General features: G+C 39.6%; 1 protein-coding gene across 5 annotated transcripts; it reads right to left on the reverse strand.

Moving 5' to 3' along the window:
• Positions 1–635: 635 nt before the first annotated feature.
• LOC127834700 (polycystin family receptor for egg jelly-like) lies at positions 636–17,933 on the reverse strand. 5 transcript variants are annotated; one of them, XM_052360722.1, is made up of 17 exons: positions 16,860–17,933; positions 16,631–16,753; positions 16,229–16,397; positions 15,566–15,697; positions 13,746–14,415; positions 12,046–12,216; positions 9,855–10,015; positions 8,987–9,126; positions 7,884–8,083; positions 7,506–7,739; positions 6,533–6,697; positions 5,912–5,991; positions 4,926–5,274; positions 4,513–4,687; positions 3,937–4,188; positions 2,651–2,776; positions 636–2,159 (listed from the first exon to the last, which is right to left on the reverse strand). In XM_052360722.1, the coding sequence occupies exons 6-17, from the start codon at positions 12,085–12,087 to the stop codon at positions 2,107–2,109; spliced, it is 1,977 nt and encodes a 658-aa protein (XP_052216682.1). In that variant the 5' UTR covers positions 12,088–12,216; positions 13,746–14,415; positions 15,566–15,697; positions 16,229–16,397; positions 16,631–16,753; positions 16,860–17,933; the 3' UTR covers positions 636–2,106. The 5 variants fall into 5 exon arrangements, 4 of the variants coding, with proteins under 4 accessions (XP_052216682.1, XP_052216681.1, XP_052216680.1 ...); XM_052360721.1 differs by having other exon boundaries at positions 15,321–15,697; XM_052360720.1 differs by having other exon boundaries at positions 15,231–15,697.
• Positions 17,934–18,510: the final 577 nt, after the last annotated feature.

Consider the following 18,510-nt stretch of genomic DNA (forward strand, 5'->3'; position numbering starts at 1 on the left):
TCTAAATGTATCATTCATAAATATTATTTAATATCAATTCGTACCGTACAGTCCACGCTCTAAATATATAATTATCCAAATAACCGAACTAATTACGATCAACACATTTTACCGTGTTAGCCTTGTTCATGCAATAAGTGTGCGATTTCCATGATCTATGATGCCCTCTGTGTCAATGTCATCTCGAAAAATGTATATGTTTCCAAACAAGGGCGTATCATAACCAAATGATCGCAGACATCACTGTTGAGTTTGAGCACTACACTGCCTGGGAATTGTATTACAAATCTTATTTTTGATTATTATTTTATCAATGAGTTTGTTTACGCACAGCACAGCTGAATATAACAATAGAAGTATTGATGGCATACCGACGGACTACACTGATTGGTAGGCCCACCATTCCAATACAATCCAATTGCCTGACAGTCGATAAGGAAATGCATTTACGTCGACATACTTTGGTTTTACATAAAAGCCTAACTGCAAGAGGCTTTTTAATATAGGAGTAATATATAACAGCTTGATGAGCTATTGGTTTGCGCAGTATAAACAACCATTCTATCATAAATAAACAAAAAAATTATAAATATAGTCATGCGCTATGGCATGCAGTTGAAATCGTAATTGAAACAAAAGGATCAACATATTTATTTCCCTCAAATTCATACATTTATATTAAAACAATGCAAACGTTTATCACAATGACACAATTGCATCACCATAAATGTTTCAATAAAACATATAAGAAATAACTGAATTAGATTTTTTTATATTACCGATATTTTGGGTGTCGTTCAATATGTCGTAAACAGCATGCAAATTAAACAAAATATGTTCTAATTGCAGATACCCCACGCAACTTTTAAGTCAGCTAGCTCTTACAACCAGACAAAAAGTACTTTCAATGGACAATGTCCCAATATCGTAAAATGCCTCGATTATTACGTGAAACAGTATACACTTTGCAGTGAGGTAGATAGTTTCATCTAGACAGAGAATCCGAATAGATTTACAGGAACATCTTATATTTCTTCACATACAATACCTCACACAGTTGCGCATAAATATAAATAACATATGTAGTAAACTGAAGAGGTCGCACAGTTATATTACAAGCAATATCACGTTATTATTATAAGTAACATATGGCATAGTTTGCAAACATGTGTCAACAGTCGCGATGATGTTTCTTTTCATTTGCAAAGCAAACACAAAAACATTTACATTTTGGTGTCATACATGTTTTTATGTCGAAATTTAACAAATCTTTTAACTATGTGAAATCATCCGATGTTCGTGTTAAGATTTTAATAGCAGGATTGAGTTATAATGACGCACTTATTTTCAATCAAGCAATCCAGCCAATCTGCAATGAATCCTGCGCACAAAATTAGATCCATTAAATATTTAAAGCCAGTATCGTTAACCGAAATCCATTTATCACAATAATTATAACCAAGGCGCGTGTTTTAAGTACTCATTAACTCGCACGTGATATTTTTGGGGAAGCGAAATACGAAAGGCGTGTTTAGTTATTTATTAATTGATCCATGATTGATAAATTTCCACAGTGAACAAAATGTAAGATTGTAATACCCACAGTAGTTTTACACAGGGGACATGATATGAGTAAAACTGATAAGAGTCTGATAATACAGCTGCCCATTGTTGTAATTCTGAAACATTCTGCGAAGGTTAGCTAATACGTTTCTATATATTTATTCGTTAGTCAAGCATGTATATTCGTAGTTTAAATGCAAGATTTTATATAAGCTTTTTTATTTAAAAACTAAACAGACAAACACCAAAATCTGAAGATAAGAAATACATACACATTATCAAGTTTTTGAGGAAAGTGTCGTCCCTGATTATATATATATATATATATATATATATATATATAAAATGTCGTTCATGCTATTAAATATATATATCGACATTACTCGTATTATAGAATATTTATTACACAACAGCGTAGATACAACATGTATTACAAGTGTGTTTTTTAATAGTTTCTCAGACTGCAATACAGTGTGATTTTTTAAAATAGCACTCCGCAACAAAACGTTACTAACACTGGCGGTCAAAATGCCGATGCTGTGTTCATTTTCGAAACCTGACCATCGCTCGTTTGTCGGCAACCGGCATCGAACAATCTAAAAGACACACATTGAGTCTTCGTGTTATTCTACAGAAAACAATGAGAAATGCAAGCGATAAAACGATATCATTATGAACGGGCATAAGGCTGACTGCTATTTAAACTTATTTGAATGGATTACTTTACAGTCTTACTTTTGAAACACTCGAATATTGTCTATCACACGAACAATGGACTTTATGGAAACGAAAACTATCACGAAGCCATGGCTATTTAAAAGATTGAATGAAATCACTTAGAAAAGACCAGACTACTTGCGCTCAATTGGTCATTCTCGACTCAGGTACTACTTAAAGTTCATCGGATACTCTAGTATACTACAAAGTAACCGGTGTAAGGAAAATATACTAAAAAGCACCCCGGAGTATGGACAAGTGCCTTTAATGGTATTTTCCGTACCCGAGGTTAATTGTTCTATACTTAAAAGTACCCCGGGTTTTTAGAAGCACCACATGAGCCTCAAACGACCAATTGAGCACTACTTGCCTAGGGGGTCGGATGTGAGGGCGCACTGCATCGCGATCCGGGTCTCCTTTAAGGTGTCAATATTAATGTTTCCGATCCGTGCGTTGTTACTCCGCGGAGCCGAATGCTGCGACTCATCTTTTTTCACTGAAACATTCAGACCAACTTTACTACAGGTACAACGGGGCATTTTGGTAAAACAAATGACGCTGTTTATTAATCAACGCCCTCACCGGTTGCTAAATTTCCAAAACCATATTGTCTCCTTATATATATGGACACACTACTAAAAGATAACGTTTACAAGAAAAGGTAGGTGCATCATACAGGAAACGGAAAACAAAATTCAATGATTGTAACGTACCTAATCGTTTAACGGATTTGCCGACCAATATGAGTCTTTGCATTTTTTTCAATACAAAGTCAACAATTTCATCAACCGTGTCCTTCTTGGCTTCATCGTGAGCAGCGCCAAGAACATCGTAAGGACGAGGCAGACCACGAAGACGATGAATAACAGAAAGTAGATCTTAGCCATTTAGGGGCTCGTGTTATCCATCTCCGTAAACCTGTTCTTGCCGATCATGCTGAGAAACATGGTTTGAAGGGAGGAGTAGATGTCCTTGTAGTGCTCGAGATTGGCACCAAACAGCAACCAGCCGAGGATGCAGTAAATGGTGAAGCAGGTGGTAAAGAACAAAGCGAACCAGATCAGCTGCGAGGCGGCCTTCTTGAAGACCCGTACCACGGTTTCGATGCTCTTGCTGTAGCCTAGCACGTTGAGGAGTCGAAGAGTTGCCATAAAGCAGAGGATTCCCTGCAGGAGCACGAGCATGTCGTTCGATAGAGCGATATGATAGAAGTTGATAAACGCCTTCTTGTCCACTTTGAATACGGACATGGTTTTGACTGGTCATCGCGTGTCGAACTAAATACATTGCAATGGCCACGTATCCTAGGATGACAAAGACAAGATCATACACCTGCCACGCGTCGCTAAAAAACGCTTTCTTTTGTTGCACAATCATGACGATTATCATAACCGTAAACCCCACCAGGTACACGATGTATATCAGCTCGCCCGCCAGCGTGTAAAGGCCCATGGGACCGACGTGCTGGTTCACATTCATGGGATGTATTCCATAATAGACGAACGCACTGCCTGTCATAGGGAATTCTACCAAGAACATGTTGTACGTAAAAATGTTGGCTTGTAAGCAGTAAAGGGTAAAATCTAGGGCAACTGCTCTTGTGTGACGGTCAATCCAGGAATTCAGGTAAAGCTTGGTCACAATTTTCTGACTTACTAGCATATTGACGTCCAACTTTGCGATGTATCCTTCTCCACCATATATATTGTTCCTCCCTGCGATAGGTAGACCCCCAGATATCGAACGCCGACGTGAAATTCCAGGCAGCAGATGAGTAATCGAAGATGCTCTCCTTGTCGTCGCACGGCCCGGCCTTCCAACCAATGCAGAAGACACGTGTTTCCTCGTCCGGCTCGTTATAGTTCTTAAAACATTTTGTTTCATCCATGTACTCGTTTTTACAGCGATCTGAAATTGTGAATGATCGTATGTATACACTAAAAATGATATTGTTGATTATTATAATAATAATATAATAATAAATTGCCTTTTATCCTTCTATAATCTTCTATAATTATTCACAGAGGAAAACAAACTATAATGGTTATTATTCAGCCAGATCTTGCTGCAATCCAAAATAATTTCTTATCGATATCAATACATTAAATTTCATTCAGCTTTAAAATGTTTGAGCAGTCAAAGTTGTATACTCGAGCCTGTATTTAGCTGTATGAAAAGTGATGGTGGTAGTTGTAAAACTATAGTAATGGAAGCTAAGCAGTAAACATGCACCTGATTTGATTCTGAGTTGTCGCAGTCGAGGAGGACCGACCCTGTACTTAGTCCCTCCTTTAATGAACTGCTGTAAGCGCCAGTCGAGCGTTTCATTATTGATATCAACTTCCGGGAACATCCGGGGCAGCACCGTCTTGTTGAGCCATTCAAAGTAATCCTGGTGCTTTTTTATCTACAATACACATAGTTCATCAAGTCTCGTTGTTCGTGACTATAAATTTGATATCTCTGTAGATATCTACACATAACTCGATTTATAAATCGAATTTTATATGAAATAGGATGAACACTAAAGACAAAACAAAAAAGATACATTAACAAATAACAAACATAGCAAATAAACGTATGACTTATTTTAAGTCTGCAACAATAAGAAGACATACTCCTCACGATTGAATACATGTACCAACCTCAGTAAATTTCGGTAATTCATGTTCAGTTTGATGAGGAGGTGGGTAATTTCTATTGGGAGGTGCAATGAATGCATCAATAGTTTCTTTGTAAATAAGGTAGGAGCGTCCGTCACGTATACTGTAGGCGATACTGAAGATTATCCAGCACATGAGGAGGTTCAGTATGGTGTTCCGGATCGCCCTGTTCATTTGCAGCTCCTTCCGCCGCAGACGCTTGGCTTTCTTCAGATGCCCCTTGGCCAGAGGGGGCGCTGCTAGCCGCATACCGCATGCAGACGACATTGTATGAACAGGGTGCGCATACCCCCTGCAGACGACATTGTATGAGCACAATCTCGCATATCGCCTGCAGACGACATTGTATGAACACGGTGTCGCATGGAAATGTTTTATATGGATGGCATGGTTTCACGTGCAGATGACACTATGTGCTTTTTAAAGATATCACGACTTTGCTTCTAAAAGAAACTGTTGTTGTTTTTTTTAAATAGCATGGTATCGCTTTCAAAATACATAATAGTTAGATCTTCATAAAAGTAAAGCTTCCTGTAGAAAACAGTACGATTTTTAAAAAGCTTCCTTCAGAAAATAGGTAGATCTAAAAAATGTAAAGCTTCCTGCAGAAAACGTTGTGCTTGCACGGTGCGGCATGCCGACGACCTTTTATACAGATCTGTAGATAAAGTATAAACTACGTACACGACGCTGTATTTATATATAGGGAGTTTCTTCCCGCAGTTGGAAAAAGTTTCCGTTGTTTATCGACAAATACAAATATTTGAAATTATGATGCTTGGAATAAATCTACGCGCGCGTTTGCATAATGTCGCCGGCAGACAACATTGTTATAACAGAGAGCAAGGTGCGGCGTGCAGACAGTATTGAAGGCATGGTTAATAAGGATAACATGGTGTTAAATGTATTGTTAATAACATGGTGTAGCTAATATCTAAATATTAATTTAAGTTAAAATAAAAGATTACCAGACCGTCCCCTGAGACTGTTCGAGTACTTCTTCATGATGGTACTTTTGTCGATGATCGCCTTGGAGTCGGGCATCGAACTGAATACGATCGTGAATACCAAAGTCATCAACACGACCTGCAGTATGCAAATGCATGTGCGTAAAATGTCGTCCCAGATCAGCCTGTTCAGTCAGCACAGGCTTATCAATGACGACACTTTCCGCATTGACTGAATTTTCGTTTATATGAAACCTCCTTTAAACGAAAACGCAATAAAAGGGGAAAGTGTAAAATCAGTGCTTTTTGACGTATATAATGCGCGAATTTAATAGTTTTTGGAAAAAAGTAAATACAAAAAAAAATATACATCAAGGCTGAAGTTTTAAACAAATTTTGATTAATGAGTTCCAACCAGACCTATCGACAGACACATATGTTAAAAAACTTGGAAGAAAATCTTCCCAAATGCTTACATGTAAACAAAAAAATAAATACTTAAAACCAGGTACATCAAGTCTGACCGTAAAGTGCATTTGAGTAAAGTGTGGTTCCAGATAAGCCAGTGAGGTCCACACAGGCTTATCAGGGACGACACTTTCCACTTGAAGTGTGCGTGAAGTCGGCCTAGGCTATGGTTACCTTGACGGGGTCAAGACAGAATATGGACTCAAAGCAGGAGAGGAAGAAGGAGGTGAGCCTCTCTTCTGACTTCTTCTTGCCCCAAATGAAAAACGCGCATAGGAACCATATGATGAAAACCAGGAACCAGGCGAGGTACGTGCACTTGTACGGCAGTTTCAGGTCCTGATACCAAGCGCAAACGCATGTTCGCAAAGTATCGTTCCAGATAAGCCTCTACAGTCCGCACAGGCTAATCAGGGACAACGCATTCCGCATTTACTGGATTTTCGTTTGGGAGAAATCTCATTAAACAGAATAAATCCATGTAAGCGGAAGGGGTCGTCCCTCATCGACCTGTGCAGACCGCACAGGCTAATCTGTGATGACACTTTACACACATGCATAAAGCCCAGTTTCGGGCGTTCGGATTTGTGTTTGTATTATCGCTATTGATCGACCAGTAAGCTACAATTTGAAATTTTCCGAGTGGCTTCATGGTCGGTAATGACAACGGCAATGGGCTGTTTATTGACCGACAAAAGTATGCATTGAGAAACACATTTAACAATGCTAACCATCACCTTCTGATATATATTTGAAAGGAAAACAACGATAATGGTGATATATAAAAGAACGGTAAATATAATTAGCATGGCTTATTTTTAAAATGTCGAGATTCCGTTAAAGGCGTCAGCGCTTGAACATCGTCATCTACTGACTGTCAGTAGTTTTTCTAGTTGCGCTGCATGCTCGCCATTGGTCACTGTCAGATATGAATTATCAGGTGAATTATAAACACGACGAACGAACCGACAAGACAAAGAAGCTATTTCAGCTACAAGGGCGTTGATACATTCTACTAAATTCAATATATCAGTATACATGGATATGAAGGGGCTATTGTGTTATACCAAATCAAGATTCTTAATATTGTTTACCTCAAGTGTAAACAAACCACAGACGTTAACAAGAAAAGGGGAAAAATATCAACCTGCGTTGAAGGGTATCCTTTCTGGACAAGACACTTTTCAAGCTGAACGCTACGCTGGTGATGTTTTTCGAGCCAGTCGTGGACCATCGGGACCCGGATCTTGGTCGACCTCTCACTGGGCTTGAACAATGTCGTGTTCAGGTCTGCGGGCTTGGGTTTGGAGAGTTTGAAGAGGTAGATGAGGAGGATAGTGGGCGGCATAACAATCAGCGCCGAGAAGAAAGAGGTGTATACCTACAAAGGTCATATACTTTGGCCTCGTTCTGGTAAAACTGAGCTTAAAGCATCCGCGTAAAGTGACGTCCAAGATAAGGCTGTGTAGTCATTTTTTGTCTACCCCCCCACCCCTAAAAATAATAATAAATCCACTGAACAAACCTGTTTCAACGAAAATCGGAAAGGCCCAACTTGGATGTCCGCGCCGTCCTCGATGTCTTCGTCCTTGCCCTCAGCCCGGAAGAACATGGCGTTGGAAATCAGGCTTAGCATGATGAATGCCAGGGCGCAGGAAACCCGCTGACAGCGCCTGTAGTTGCTGGTCTGTGGCCGGTATGCGATAGACACCCACATGTGACTCTCTGTGCATCGTGCAGGCAGGGATATAGACAAGAATTAACGCTACGAATTTAACTGTAGCGAGGTCTTATAATTGTTCTTACCAACAGTTTTAAAAATATGCTTACGGAGAGATACAAACAAATAGATTGTCATTTATTCGTGCTCGATTTGGTGCAATGAAAACGTCTGATGATTATATTATGGGAATTCTACAATTGCTGAGATTTGTTATACCAAAATTCTCAGTACAATAGTATTTTATTAATTTTACTAAAATATATGCTGAATGCATAAGTAAATGAAATGATATGCGATTCCTATTGTCATTGACAAATGATGGAGGACTTTAGTCTGTCAACATCTTTTCTAATTTCACAATTACTTCTTGAGATGTATTGCAATACACTATCAAAGCACCTTTTCTCTTCTGGCTGAATAAGCATTTTATGCAGATAAGAAAACGTAACTCTGTATAGTATAGGTACATGTACAGGACAATAAGTAGGAGAGAGTTATCTATATAAAATTGATAGTGCAGAGCTGTAAACAGTGTAGAAGGACTTTTGCTTGTTGCTGTGTGATAACGCATAAACAAGACCGGAAAAACAGACACTCTATGGTAAAATAATCACACCAAAACACATTATCTTGTAATTTTATGATATTCAGAATTAAAGCATATTTACGGTAATTCAATCACAATGAGCGATAAAGGGATTGAACGGGTTTGACAGCATGTGAGCTAAGTTTCGTCCCAGAATAGGGAAGCTAATAATAGACTTCTATTAAACAAAAAATACAACAATAGCGGACAGTATCGTCTCTGAAAGCCTGTGCGGACTGAACAGGCTAATCTAGGACGACACTTAACGTACATGCATCAAGCCCTGTTTTCTCAGAGCGAGAATCATATATTGTATTACCGGCAAGCATCTCCTTGGCGTTCCTGATGAATCGTGTGTTGAACTGGTTAATGCTCTCCGTCTTACGCAACGGAAGTACACACTGAAGCAAGCCGTCGTCCTTCTCGAGCGCCATCCAGCGCTCCGCCTGGAATATGAATCTGCGAGCAAAAGAATTTGAGCCATGCTCTGTGAAAAGGGGTTTAAATGAATGTGCGTAAAGTGTCGTCCCAGATTAGCCTGTGCGTTCCGCCTTAACTGAATGTTTGCTAAGAAGAGTTTTTCTTCAAACAGAAAATATATAAACAAGCGAAAAGTGTCGTCCCTGATTAGACTGTATGAAATGCACAGGCTTATCCTGGACGACACTTTACGCATATGTATTTAACCCCTTTTTCACATAGCACGGCCCATCTTAATTGCTTTTCTTCATTCGAGTCAAAATAATTATTGAAAAGTGGAAGTTCAAAGATACATAGGGAAAACGTTCTATTGATCAAACTGCCCAATCACTGCACCCCAGTACTCGAAAATTTAAATGTTTTCCATGCGGTTCTTATTTTGTATGGTTGCTTATTTCTGCCAAAAAGATCTTGTGTATTAGCGGGTTTGAAGGTCGACAGCACGTCAGATCCACACATTTATTTACCAGAACGACACACATTTTTATTGAATTCATTAATGTAGTTTCGGCTCTATTTTTTGTCGCTCTAAGAGTAAAGAGTCGTGGAGTGGGGGTGGGGGGGGGGGTAAGGCGGAAAGTGTCGTCCCTGATTAGCCTATGCAGATTGCGCAGAGGGCTAATCTGGGAGGACACTTTACACAAATGGATTAAACCCCGTTTTCCAAGATCAAAGCTCCTATGAATATTGTAAGCGCTTATACGAACGTTTCGTTTCTCTGCAGGTCCTGCACCTTTATGCGACTCAGATACCAGCCGGAGTGCTTGCCGCCGCCCGAGTTGTCGGGCCAGATCCGGATGTACTCCAGGTCTCCAAGGCATACCGTCGTCGACAACAGGAAGTTCAAGACGCTGCCGCTAGCAAATTCCTTAAATCAACAGCACATCTTTTTCAGAAATGTTTTCTTAAAACAAGCATTTATTACCAGTAATTTATAAGTCTACGTCTTTAAAGTGCTATTACCGCGGTATTTACGAGATCGAGTAAAGAAAACAATGTCTTCAAACAAATCAATTATATAAGTTTTATTAAATTACTGATATACAGAAAACCTCAATTTTGTATTATCTCGAAAATGCATAATGAGAAGCGTATGTCTTGCAGCGATTAATACAAGCACTTAAGATTAGGGTAATAATGTACGCTCATTATCTCGGCTGTTTTCGGAGAAAACCCGAGCTATTGTCATAGCCAGCTCGTCGTCCGCCGTCAGGCGTAGGCGTCGTGCTAAAAACCTTAACATTGGCCATAACTTTTTAAATATTGAAGATAGCAACTTGATATTTGGCAGGTATGTGTATCTCATGAAGCTGCACATTTTGAGTGGTAAAATTTCAAGGTGAACATCATCCTTCAAGGTCTTAAAAACAAATCCAAGGGAAGTAATAAGCTTAAAATGGACATAGTTATCTGACCTGCCAACGTATATATTTTTGTTAAATAAATCAAAGCGGTGCAGTAGGTGGCATTTTGTTTCTGACAAACACATCATGGTAAAAGGTCGAGGTCATCCTTTACGGTCTACGGTAAAAAATACAAATGCAAGGGAAGTAATAAGCTTTAAATGGAGATACCTATTTAATATTGAACATAGCAACTTGATATATTTGGCATGCATGTGTATCTCATGGAGCTGCACATTTTGAGTGGTGAATCTTCAGTCCCGGTAGTGGCTTTTAATTATTTGCTACTAAAAATAGAGATTTGTTAGAGACAATTATTTTCAAGGGAAGTAATTTATTTAATTATAAATGTCATAATATTATATATTTCCTTACCAAGAATTGAAATTCTTTTCACAATTATTGTACAGATTTATTATTTTGATTATTTATAATTCAAATGATTGATTTGTCAAAGTTTTTTTTTAAAATGATATAATTACCATTTCTTTCATGTTCATAACATGTACATACCTGTGGACTTATGTCCATAGATACATGATCAAATCTGGCTATGATCTCTTTTAAACCACAGGCCTAGGTTGTCAGTGATGTCTGACATGGTCGTAATAGGGGGCATTGTGTTTCTGACGAACACATCTCTTGTTTTAAATTATACAATTATCATTTCTTAACTGTTCTAATTTGTGAATGCTAGTTTTCATTAAATACCAGTGGACTTATGTCCATAGATGCATGATGAACTCTGGCTATGATCTCTTTCATAAACCACTGGCCTATGTTGTCAGTGATGTCTGACTTGGTCATTTTTTACTGTCTACAGACCCCCCCCCCCCCCCGGTTGGATTGGACAAAATCCAAGGGAAGTAATAAGGTTTAAAGGGAGATGATTTGTATATCTGCCAAATGATAAATAGAATTTTTTTTCTCAATGCGGCGCAGTAGGGGGCATTGTGTTTCTGACGAAAACATCTCTTGTTGGGTCACTAGGTCAAAGGTCAAGGTCACTGTCACCTCTAAAAAAAAATTCTGACAAGCTTTCGCAGCCGAGCGTGGCACCCGTTATGCGGTGCTCTTGTATATAACTTCTGATTGCATCACAGTTATTCGTCCAAAATAAGGCAATTTGCAGAAGCACATACATTAAACAGATTTTGTAAAGCAACAACAACAACAATTCAATGACTTAGAACGCCTATACATAATCTTTATGTAATAATAAACATGTGCATCGCTCCGGGAAAACAGGGTATAATGCTTGCGAGTATCGTCCAAGATAAGCCTGCGAAGTCCGCGCAAGCCTATCACCGACGATACTTTCCGCTTTAATGAAATGTTCGTTAAAATGAAGCCTATTATTAACAAAAAGCAACAGTCTAAGCGAAAAGTGTCGTTCCCGACTAGCTTGTTCGGACTGCACTGACTTAATGGGACGGTACTTTACGCACATGCATTAAGCCCCGTTTTCTCGGAGCAAGGCTGAAGGATTGCCAACCTTTCTGACACCATCGGAGAGTTCCCGGACCCCTGTGTCCATATCCTCGCCGGAGATAACGAAACCCACGCGAGATCTCGTGTCGGCCCCTGGGCGGATCCCAGTGATCACCTTGAGGATGTAAAAGTAGTTGTCCAAAGAGAAGTTGTCGGCTAACGGCGTCACGCCCCACTGAAGTTACACCGGAAGTAATATGGGCCACTGTGCGTTAATGCAATTATGCAGATCCCTCCTTAAATTAGGGAGATGTGTGTCTTGTTCTGTGAAAATTGGTCAAAATGCATGTGTGTAAAGTGTTGTCCCAGATTAGTCTGTGCAGTCCGCACAGGCTAATCAGGGACGACACTTTCCGCTTTAATGGTATTTTTCGTTTGAAGGAAGTCCCTATTTGCCGAAAATCTAGTTTAAGCCGAAAGTGTCGTCCCTGATTAGCCTGTGCGGACTGCATAAGCTAATCTGAGACGGAACTTTACGAACATGCATTATTGCCAGTTTTGTCAGAACAAGGCACATGTTATCTTGACGGTACCTATTTACAGACTAAGGAATTAGTAATGTTCCAATTGTGTCCAATATTTAAAAAACCCAACAGACAACATATATCAAAAGGAGCAAAACAATAGGACAGACACATCAATAAACTAAACGAGATACCATATAGTCAACGAGTACATATCTGATAAAATCGAGATTTTTTAACCATTTGAAAAATAAGAAGATTACATTAATCAGAACGTTTTGATATTTTGTTAAATTGCTGTCAACGCTTTAATAGCATACATGTAATCAAATCGTAGTCTCATAAGTACATTCGGGGCAGGCCGATGTTTGGTGGTGTAACCTTTTGAATCCATACAAATCAGTTTAGAATCTTGTTGGGGGCAAATGTTTTCGGATTTTTTTGTATTACTGTTTGTTTCACTTCAACATTTTGTTAATAGGCTCAAGTCTTTTAAATTGAAGCACACTTCAGAAAACGCAACAATGCGTGAACAGTTACGAAAGTCTATGGATTGTGCATATAACTGCATGTGCCTAATACACCGATAGGTGATGTTAAGATTCGTTTACAAATGCATGTTGGATTAATATTTAAATGAGCGAATTAATTGTTTACATTGTATGCTTTTATAAAAAAAGTTTTTCGAATACATCCATATTAACGTGATGATGAAACATTAAGGAATATATCGAATCCTTAATACATGTCTGGCGATATAACAAATCTAAGTGTCCTTTTATTATACCAGCAAGTATTCATTCCACTGATCAGATGATCCTTTTAATCAAATGCCAAATACATAAAAAAGTAATTTGGCTGTTGGAAACTTCGTACGTTCGGTTGCTTAGTGAAATCTAAAATTGTCCATAGATTGGAAAAACCATTACGCAATATCATATGTCAAATATGCCACAAAGCAAATAAAGATAAACCGTTGAAAAAATTATTAATATTGAGTAGCTCTCTTGAAAAACTGCATCAGGTACGACACTTTGCGTCTTGACAGACATGTCATTCAGAAGAGACTTCCTTAAACGATAAATTCCTTAAAAGCGGTGTCGTCCCTGATTTCGCTATGCGGACTTCAGAGGATAATCTGGGACGAAACTTAACGAACATGCATTAAACCCGGACTTTCCAGAGCGAGGCGCAATTAAACTGATAAGAGAATGAGAACAAACATTTATGCCTTACTTACCTTCAGCACATTCAGTCTGTTCTGGCGCCGGGCTCAGATGATGATAAGGGCGTAAATGAGCAGGATCAGGATGAGCGTTGCCATGACGGCGGCCTGGTTTAGGGGAGAGAACTTCAAGAACACAGAACTGATGTCGATCCTGTTGGTGGGCACGTGGAAGGAGTGAGAAAACGTCATCTTCTTCATGGCTTTACATTTGCATTCAAGGTAACCCATTTCGATGAAGTAATCGCTCCGAGTGAGAATTAACGTATTCATGTAGATACTAATTGATACTCACCCATATTAAAGGCATACGTTTATTTGATCCTTAACAGAACTATACAAAGTATCCGTTAAACATACAATTTGGATGATGGAATTCCTTAAAATGTTAATTGAATGAATGTGACTCCTGCAACAAATGTTCAGTGAACATATCTAAGGATATGTATATCATGCGTTCATGTAGTCTTTATTTTGTAATGTATCCCTTACTTTGTGTTTTACAATAATATGCTGAGTGTACGTGAAAGAACATAACATATATCCCGCTCCCTTCCGCTCCACGTTAAAATAACCTCATCGTCCCAAAATATGCAACCAACGGCCACGACGGACATGTCGAATGTCGTTCGTTTTATGTTCGTGGCGTCAGTGGAGCGACGTGTCCTAGCACCGGTCTGATTGCCTGGAATAAATAGGAGTATAAAGGCATTTGCATTACGTGTTGTCACATATGAGCATGTGCAGTTCGCATAAGATAGTCAGTTTCTTTCCGCCTTAACTGGATTTTCGCTTATAAAAAACTTACTTTAAACAAAAAATACCATTACAGCGGAAAGTGTCGTCACTGATAAACCTTAGCGGAGCGCACAGGCTAATCTGGGACGACACTTTATGCACAAGTAAAAACCTCGTTTTCCCATAACAATAAACAAAATTCCAATAGTATTGACTTTGGCAAAATGAAAATAAAAGCAAATATCAGCCTACGTGTAACTGACATCGGACACGGCAGCCTAGGTGTACCGGACAGCGCACACTGCAACCTACGTGTACCGGACAGCGCACACTGCAGCCTATATGTATCGGACAGCGCACACTGCAACCTACGTGTACCTGACAGCGCACACGGCAGCCTACATGTACCGGACAGCGCACACTGCAACCTAAGTGTACCAGACAGCGCACACTGCAACCTACGTTTACCGATCAGCGCACACTGCAACCTACGTGTACCGGACAGCGCACACTGCAGCCTATATGTATCGGACAGCGCAAACTGCAACCTACGTGTACCTGACTGCGCACACGGAAGCCTACATGTACCGGACAGCGCACACTGCAACCTACGTGTACCGGACAGCGCACACTGCAACCTACGTTTATCGTTCAGTGCTCATTGCAACCTACGTGTACCGGACAGCGCACACTGCAGCCTACGTGTACCGGACAGCGCACACTGCATTCTAAGTGTACCGGACAGCGCGCACTGCAACCTACGTTGACCGATCAGCGCCCACTGCAACCTACGTGTACCAGACAGCGCACACTGCAACCTACGTGTACCGGACAGCGCCCACTGCAACCTACGTGGACAGGACAGCGCACACTGCAACTTCGTGTACCGGACAGCGCACACTGCAGCCTACGTGTTCCGGACAGCGCACACTGTAGCCTACGTTTACCAGACAGCGCACACGGCAGCCTACGTGTACCGGTCAGCACATACTGCAACCTACGTGTACCGGTCAGCGCACACTGCAACCTTTGTGTACCGGACAGCGCACACTGCATCCTTCGTGTTCCGGACAGCGCACACTGCAACCTTCGCGTACCTGAGAGTTCCAGTCCCAGACACAACTTGCAAACTCTAGCGCTACTCTGACGTTCTTTCGGAGTGAACTTCGCCGACCAGTTGGGGCAGAGAGGACCTTCTTAGAGTTATAGTTAAACCGACTGCAGAAGCCCTATCAGAGCGAAAGATAACGTGGTCAGCATTTTAGAAGTGCATACATCTCAGTGAAAATAAAACACTAGGAATGGGGAGTTGTGTGTAAAATACCAGCAAATGTGACATACGCATCGATCCCAAACTTCAAATATCTTCACTGTGTCATCTTAAATCTTAGCACTTTAACCCACACAAAACTAATATGTAAAGTGTTTGTATAAGCTGCTTACTGTTCACAAAACATACAAATTATGACACGTGCTCTTGGAGAACTGGACTTAATGCATGGAAACAAAGTGTCGTCCCAGATTAGCCTGTGCAGTTTGCAGAAGCTAACACTTTCCGCTTCTATGTGTTAAGAAAAATCCAGCCTAAGCGAACACTTTTGTGCCACATTAGCATGTGCGGCGTTCGCAGGCTAAACTGGGATGACACGTTACGCACATGCATTAAGCCCGGTTTTCAAAGAGCGCGTCGCATTGGAATCACTTTAAGTGCATTCTAGTTTAGTAGCCAGGCTCTGTTCGACACGTGACTCCTAACTCACATGCCAGATACGCCGTGATGGACTGTATGCCGGCGGCAGGCCGCATATTGATGTAGAGGTCATCTTCTGGGGCGTCGATTAGCACCGTGTGGTAGGTGAACATCCCCAAAGCGTCCTCCGGGTGCACCAGAGCGCTAGCGTTTATCGTCGTAAATGAGGCACTAGCAACCTGTGCGAACAATAGCTCACCGTTATGGTTTATTACTTTGTGCAGTAAATGTATAATTTGTTTCGATTATTTAATTTTTACACCTGAAAAAAAATCTGAAATAGCGTTAGGTTAAATAACTTCACGGTACAAACATTTTCTGAAGATTATTGACTACATGTGCCCCAGTTCTTACTTCAAAAACCTTAACCATGTAAGAATATGTTATTTGAAAGACTGTTTAAGTTTGTTACCTTGTGAGTTAAAGTTATCCGCCCATTTAATTCGCCTGGCGCATTTAGGATGAACGTCTTCTGCTTTGCTATAAAAGCAGACGGTCGGCTGTCATCGATGAGCATTGACGTCTGCTCGCTAACCTGAAATAAACGTTCCAGCATCAATAGAAACAAGGAACATTCGGTCAGTATTCTTAACGGTAACTGAAAACAAAAGAGCAATTTATGTCAGCCCTCTTGCATATACCATTTTTCCCTTAAGGCCAGATATGTCTCGTTAAGTCTGTGGACCACATCATTCCGCTTTATAAATCATGTCATTTTATGTCACAATATAGTATGATAAATCCAACAAAAACACATATTTTTCTTTCCTTTTTTATCAACGTTTCGGCTTACGCCTTCATCAGGATAATACAAATAATAACAGAAAGCGGATGTTACGTCATTGACTTAACGTACATTAAAATGCGGGAAAATGTACGTCAATAAAATGAACGTTAATTAAATTAAGCTTAACTTTCGGATTCAAGAATACACAATTTCCTATAAAATTATATATAAAAATACTAATAGGAAAAAACAAAAGTAAGCTTAATTAAATTGAAGAGCTAGTCTTTTATGTTAAAAAGAACTTTGTTATTCATACCATTAGGGTGTAATGTTTTAAGTCTATGTATATAGTAAGTTTCTTTACATAGACGATCTATGTTGTTATTAACAACATCAATTGGCATAAAGGAAAAGTCATTTGCGCTGTGGTGATCTTCATTAAAATGTGATGCGACCAAAGTTGAAAATTCAGGGTTAGAAAAGTTTCTTATGTCAAATCGATGACTGTTCATTCTTTTTGACACCGGTTGCATGGTTTGTCCAACGTACTGTTTCTTACACTGTTTACATGTAATGAGGTATATTACATCTTTAGATGCACAATTCATATTCTTCTGTAAATTAAATTGCTCGCCTGTTACTGTACTTTTAAATTTTTCTCCAACGTGTATGGATTTACAATGGGAGCAACGTGTTCTTCCACAGGCACTGGACGCACGTGAACTGTTCAAACTGTTCGTAAACTGAGCACGTGTAATGAAGTTTCCTATATTATTAGGCCTTTTAAACGCCAGTATTGGCTTATAAGTTTCATGCACACTTTTCACTTCTTCTTTCTGTGACAGGTTAAGTAAGTCCCAATACTTGTTTATTGCGGCTCCTATGTTTGGCAATGACGGATTATATTCCACTGTAAATGGGATAACTTTTGTTTTTGCTTTATTGCAGGACTGTAATGCGTCTTCTTGAGATAGAGCAGAAACTTTTTCAAATGTACAATCGATAATTTTTTCCGGATAATCTCGCTGTTTGAAATGATGCTTGAGGTCTTGAAGTGACGATTTAAAACTGTTGTCATCCGATATAATACGTCTATATCGCTTCGCCTGACTGTATGGTATTCCGTCCTTACACTGTTTAGGGTGGCATGACGTATAGTCAAGATATTGGTGGTTATTGGTCTCCTTTATGTGTATATCTGTTTGAAGTGTTAAGTCGTCATTAATAGAAACAGCCACATCGAGAAAAGACACGATTTTCTTAGAAGCAGAATACGTAAACTTCATGTTGGGGTGAAAACGGTTTAATGCTTCAATAAACAATTCAAGCTTCTCTAAAGAGTGGTCCCAAATCATAAATATATCATCTAAAAAGCGAAACCACAGTGTCGGTTTATGTTCACATATTTTAAGGAAGTCTTTTTCAAGTTTTCCCATAAATAGAGAGGCATATGCTGGCGCCATTGGACTACCCATAGCCGTACCCATTTTTTGTAAATAGAAATCATCATCAAATTGAAAATAGTTATTTTCAAGTACAAGTCGTAACAATTTAGAAACTATGTT

Source organism: Dreissena polymorpha, chromosome 6 (genome assembly GCF_020536995.1).
Source record: "Dreissena polymorpha isolate Duluth1 chromosome 6, UMN_Dpol_1.0, whole genome shotgun sequence".
Classification (NCBI taxonomy): domain Eukaryota; kingdom Metazoa; phylum Mollusca; class Bivalvia; order Myida; family Dreissenidae; genus Dreissena; species Dreissena polymorpha.

What these genes read in the sequence shown, in the direction of transcription:
- LOC127834700 (XM_052360722.1), bottom strand. Translation starts at nt 12,087, where the DNA reads ATGGACACAGGGGTCCGGGAACTCTCCGATGGTGTCAGAAAG. An exon ending in AGTTGGACGTCAATATGCTA is followed by an intron (nt 2,777 to 3,936) that starts GTAAGTCAGAAA and finishes TGAATGTTTCAG; the next exon opens with TGAAAAAAGATGAGTCGCAG. An exon ending in CCTCACATCCGACCCCCTAG is followed by an intron (nt 2,160 to 2,650) that starts GCAAGTAGTGCT and finishes TGTGTCTTTTAG; the next exon opens with ATTGTTCGATGCCGGTTGCC.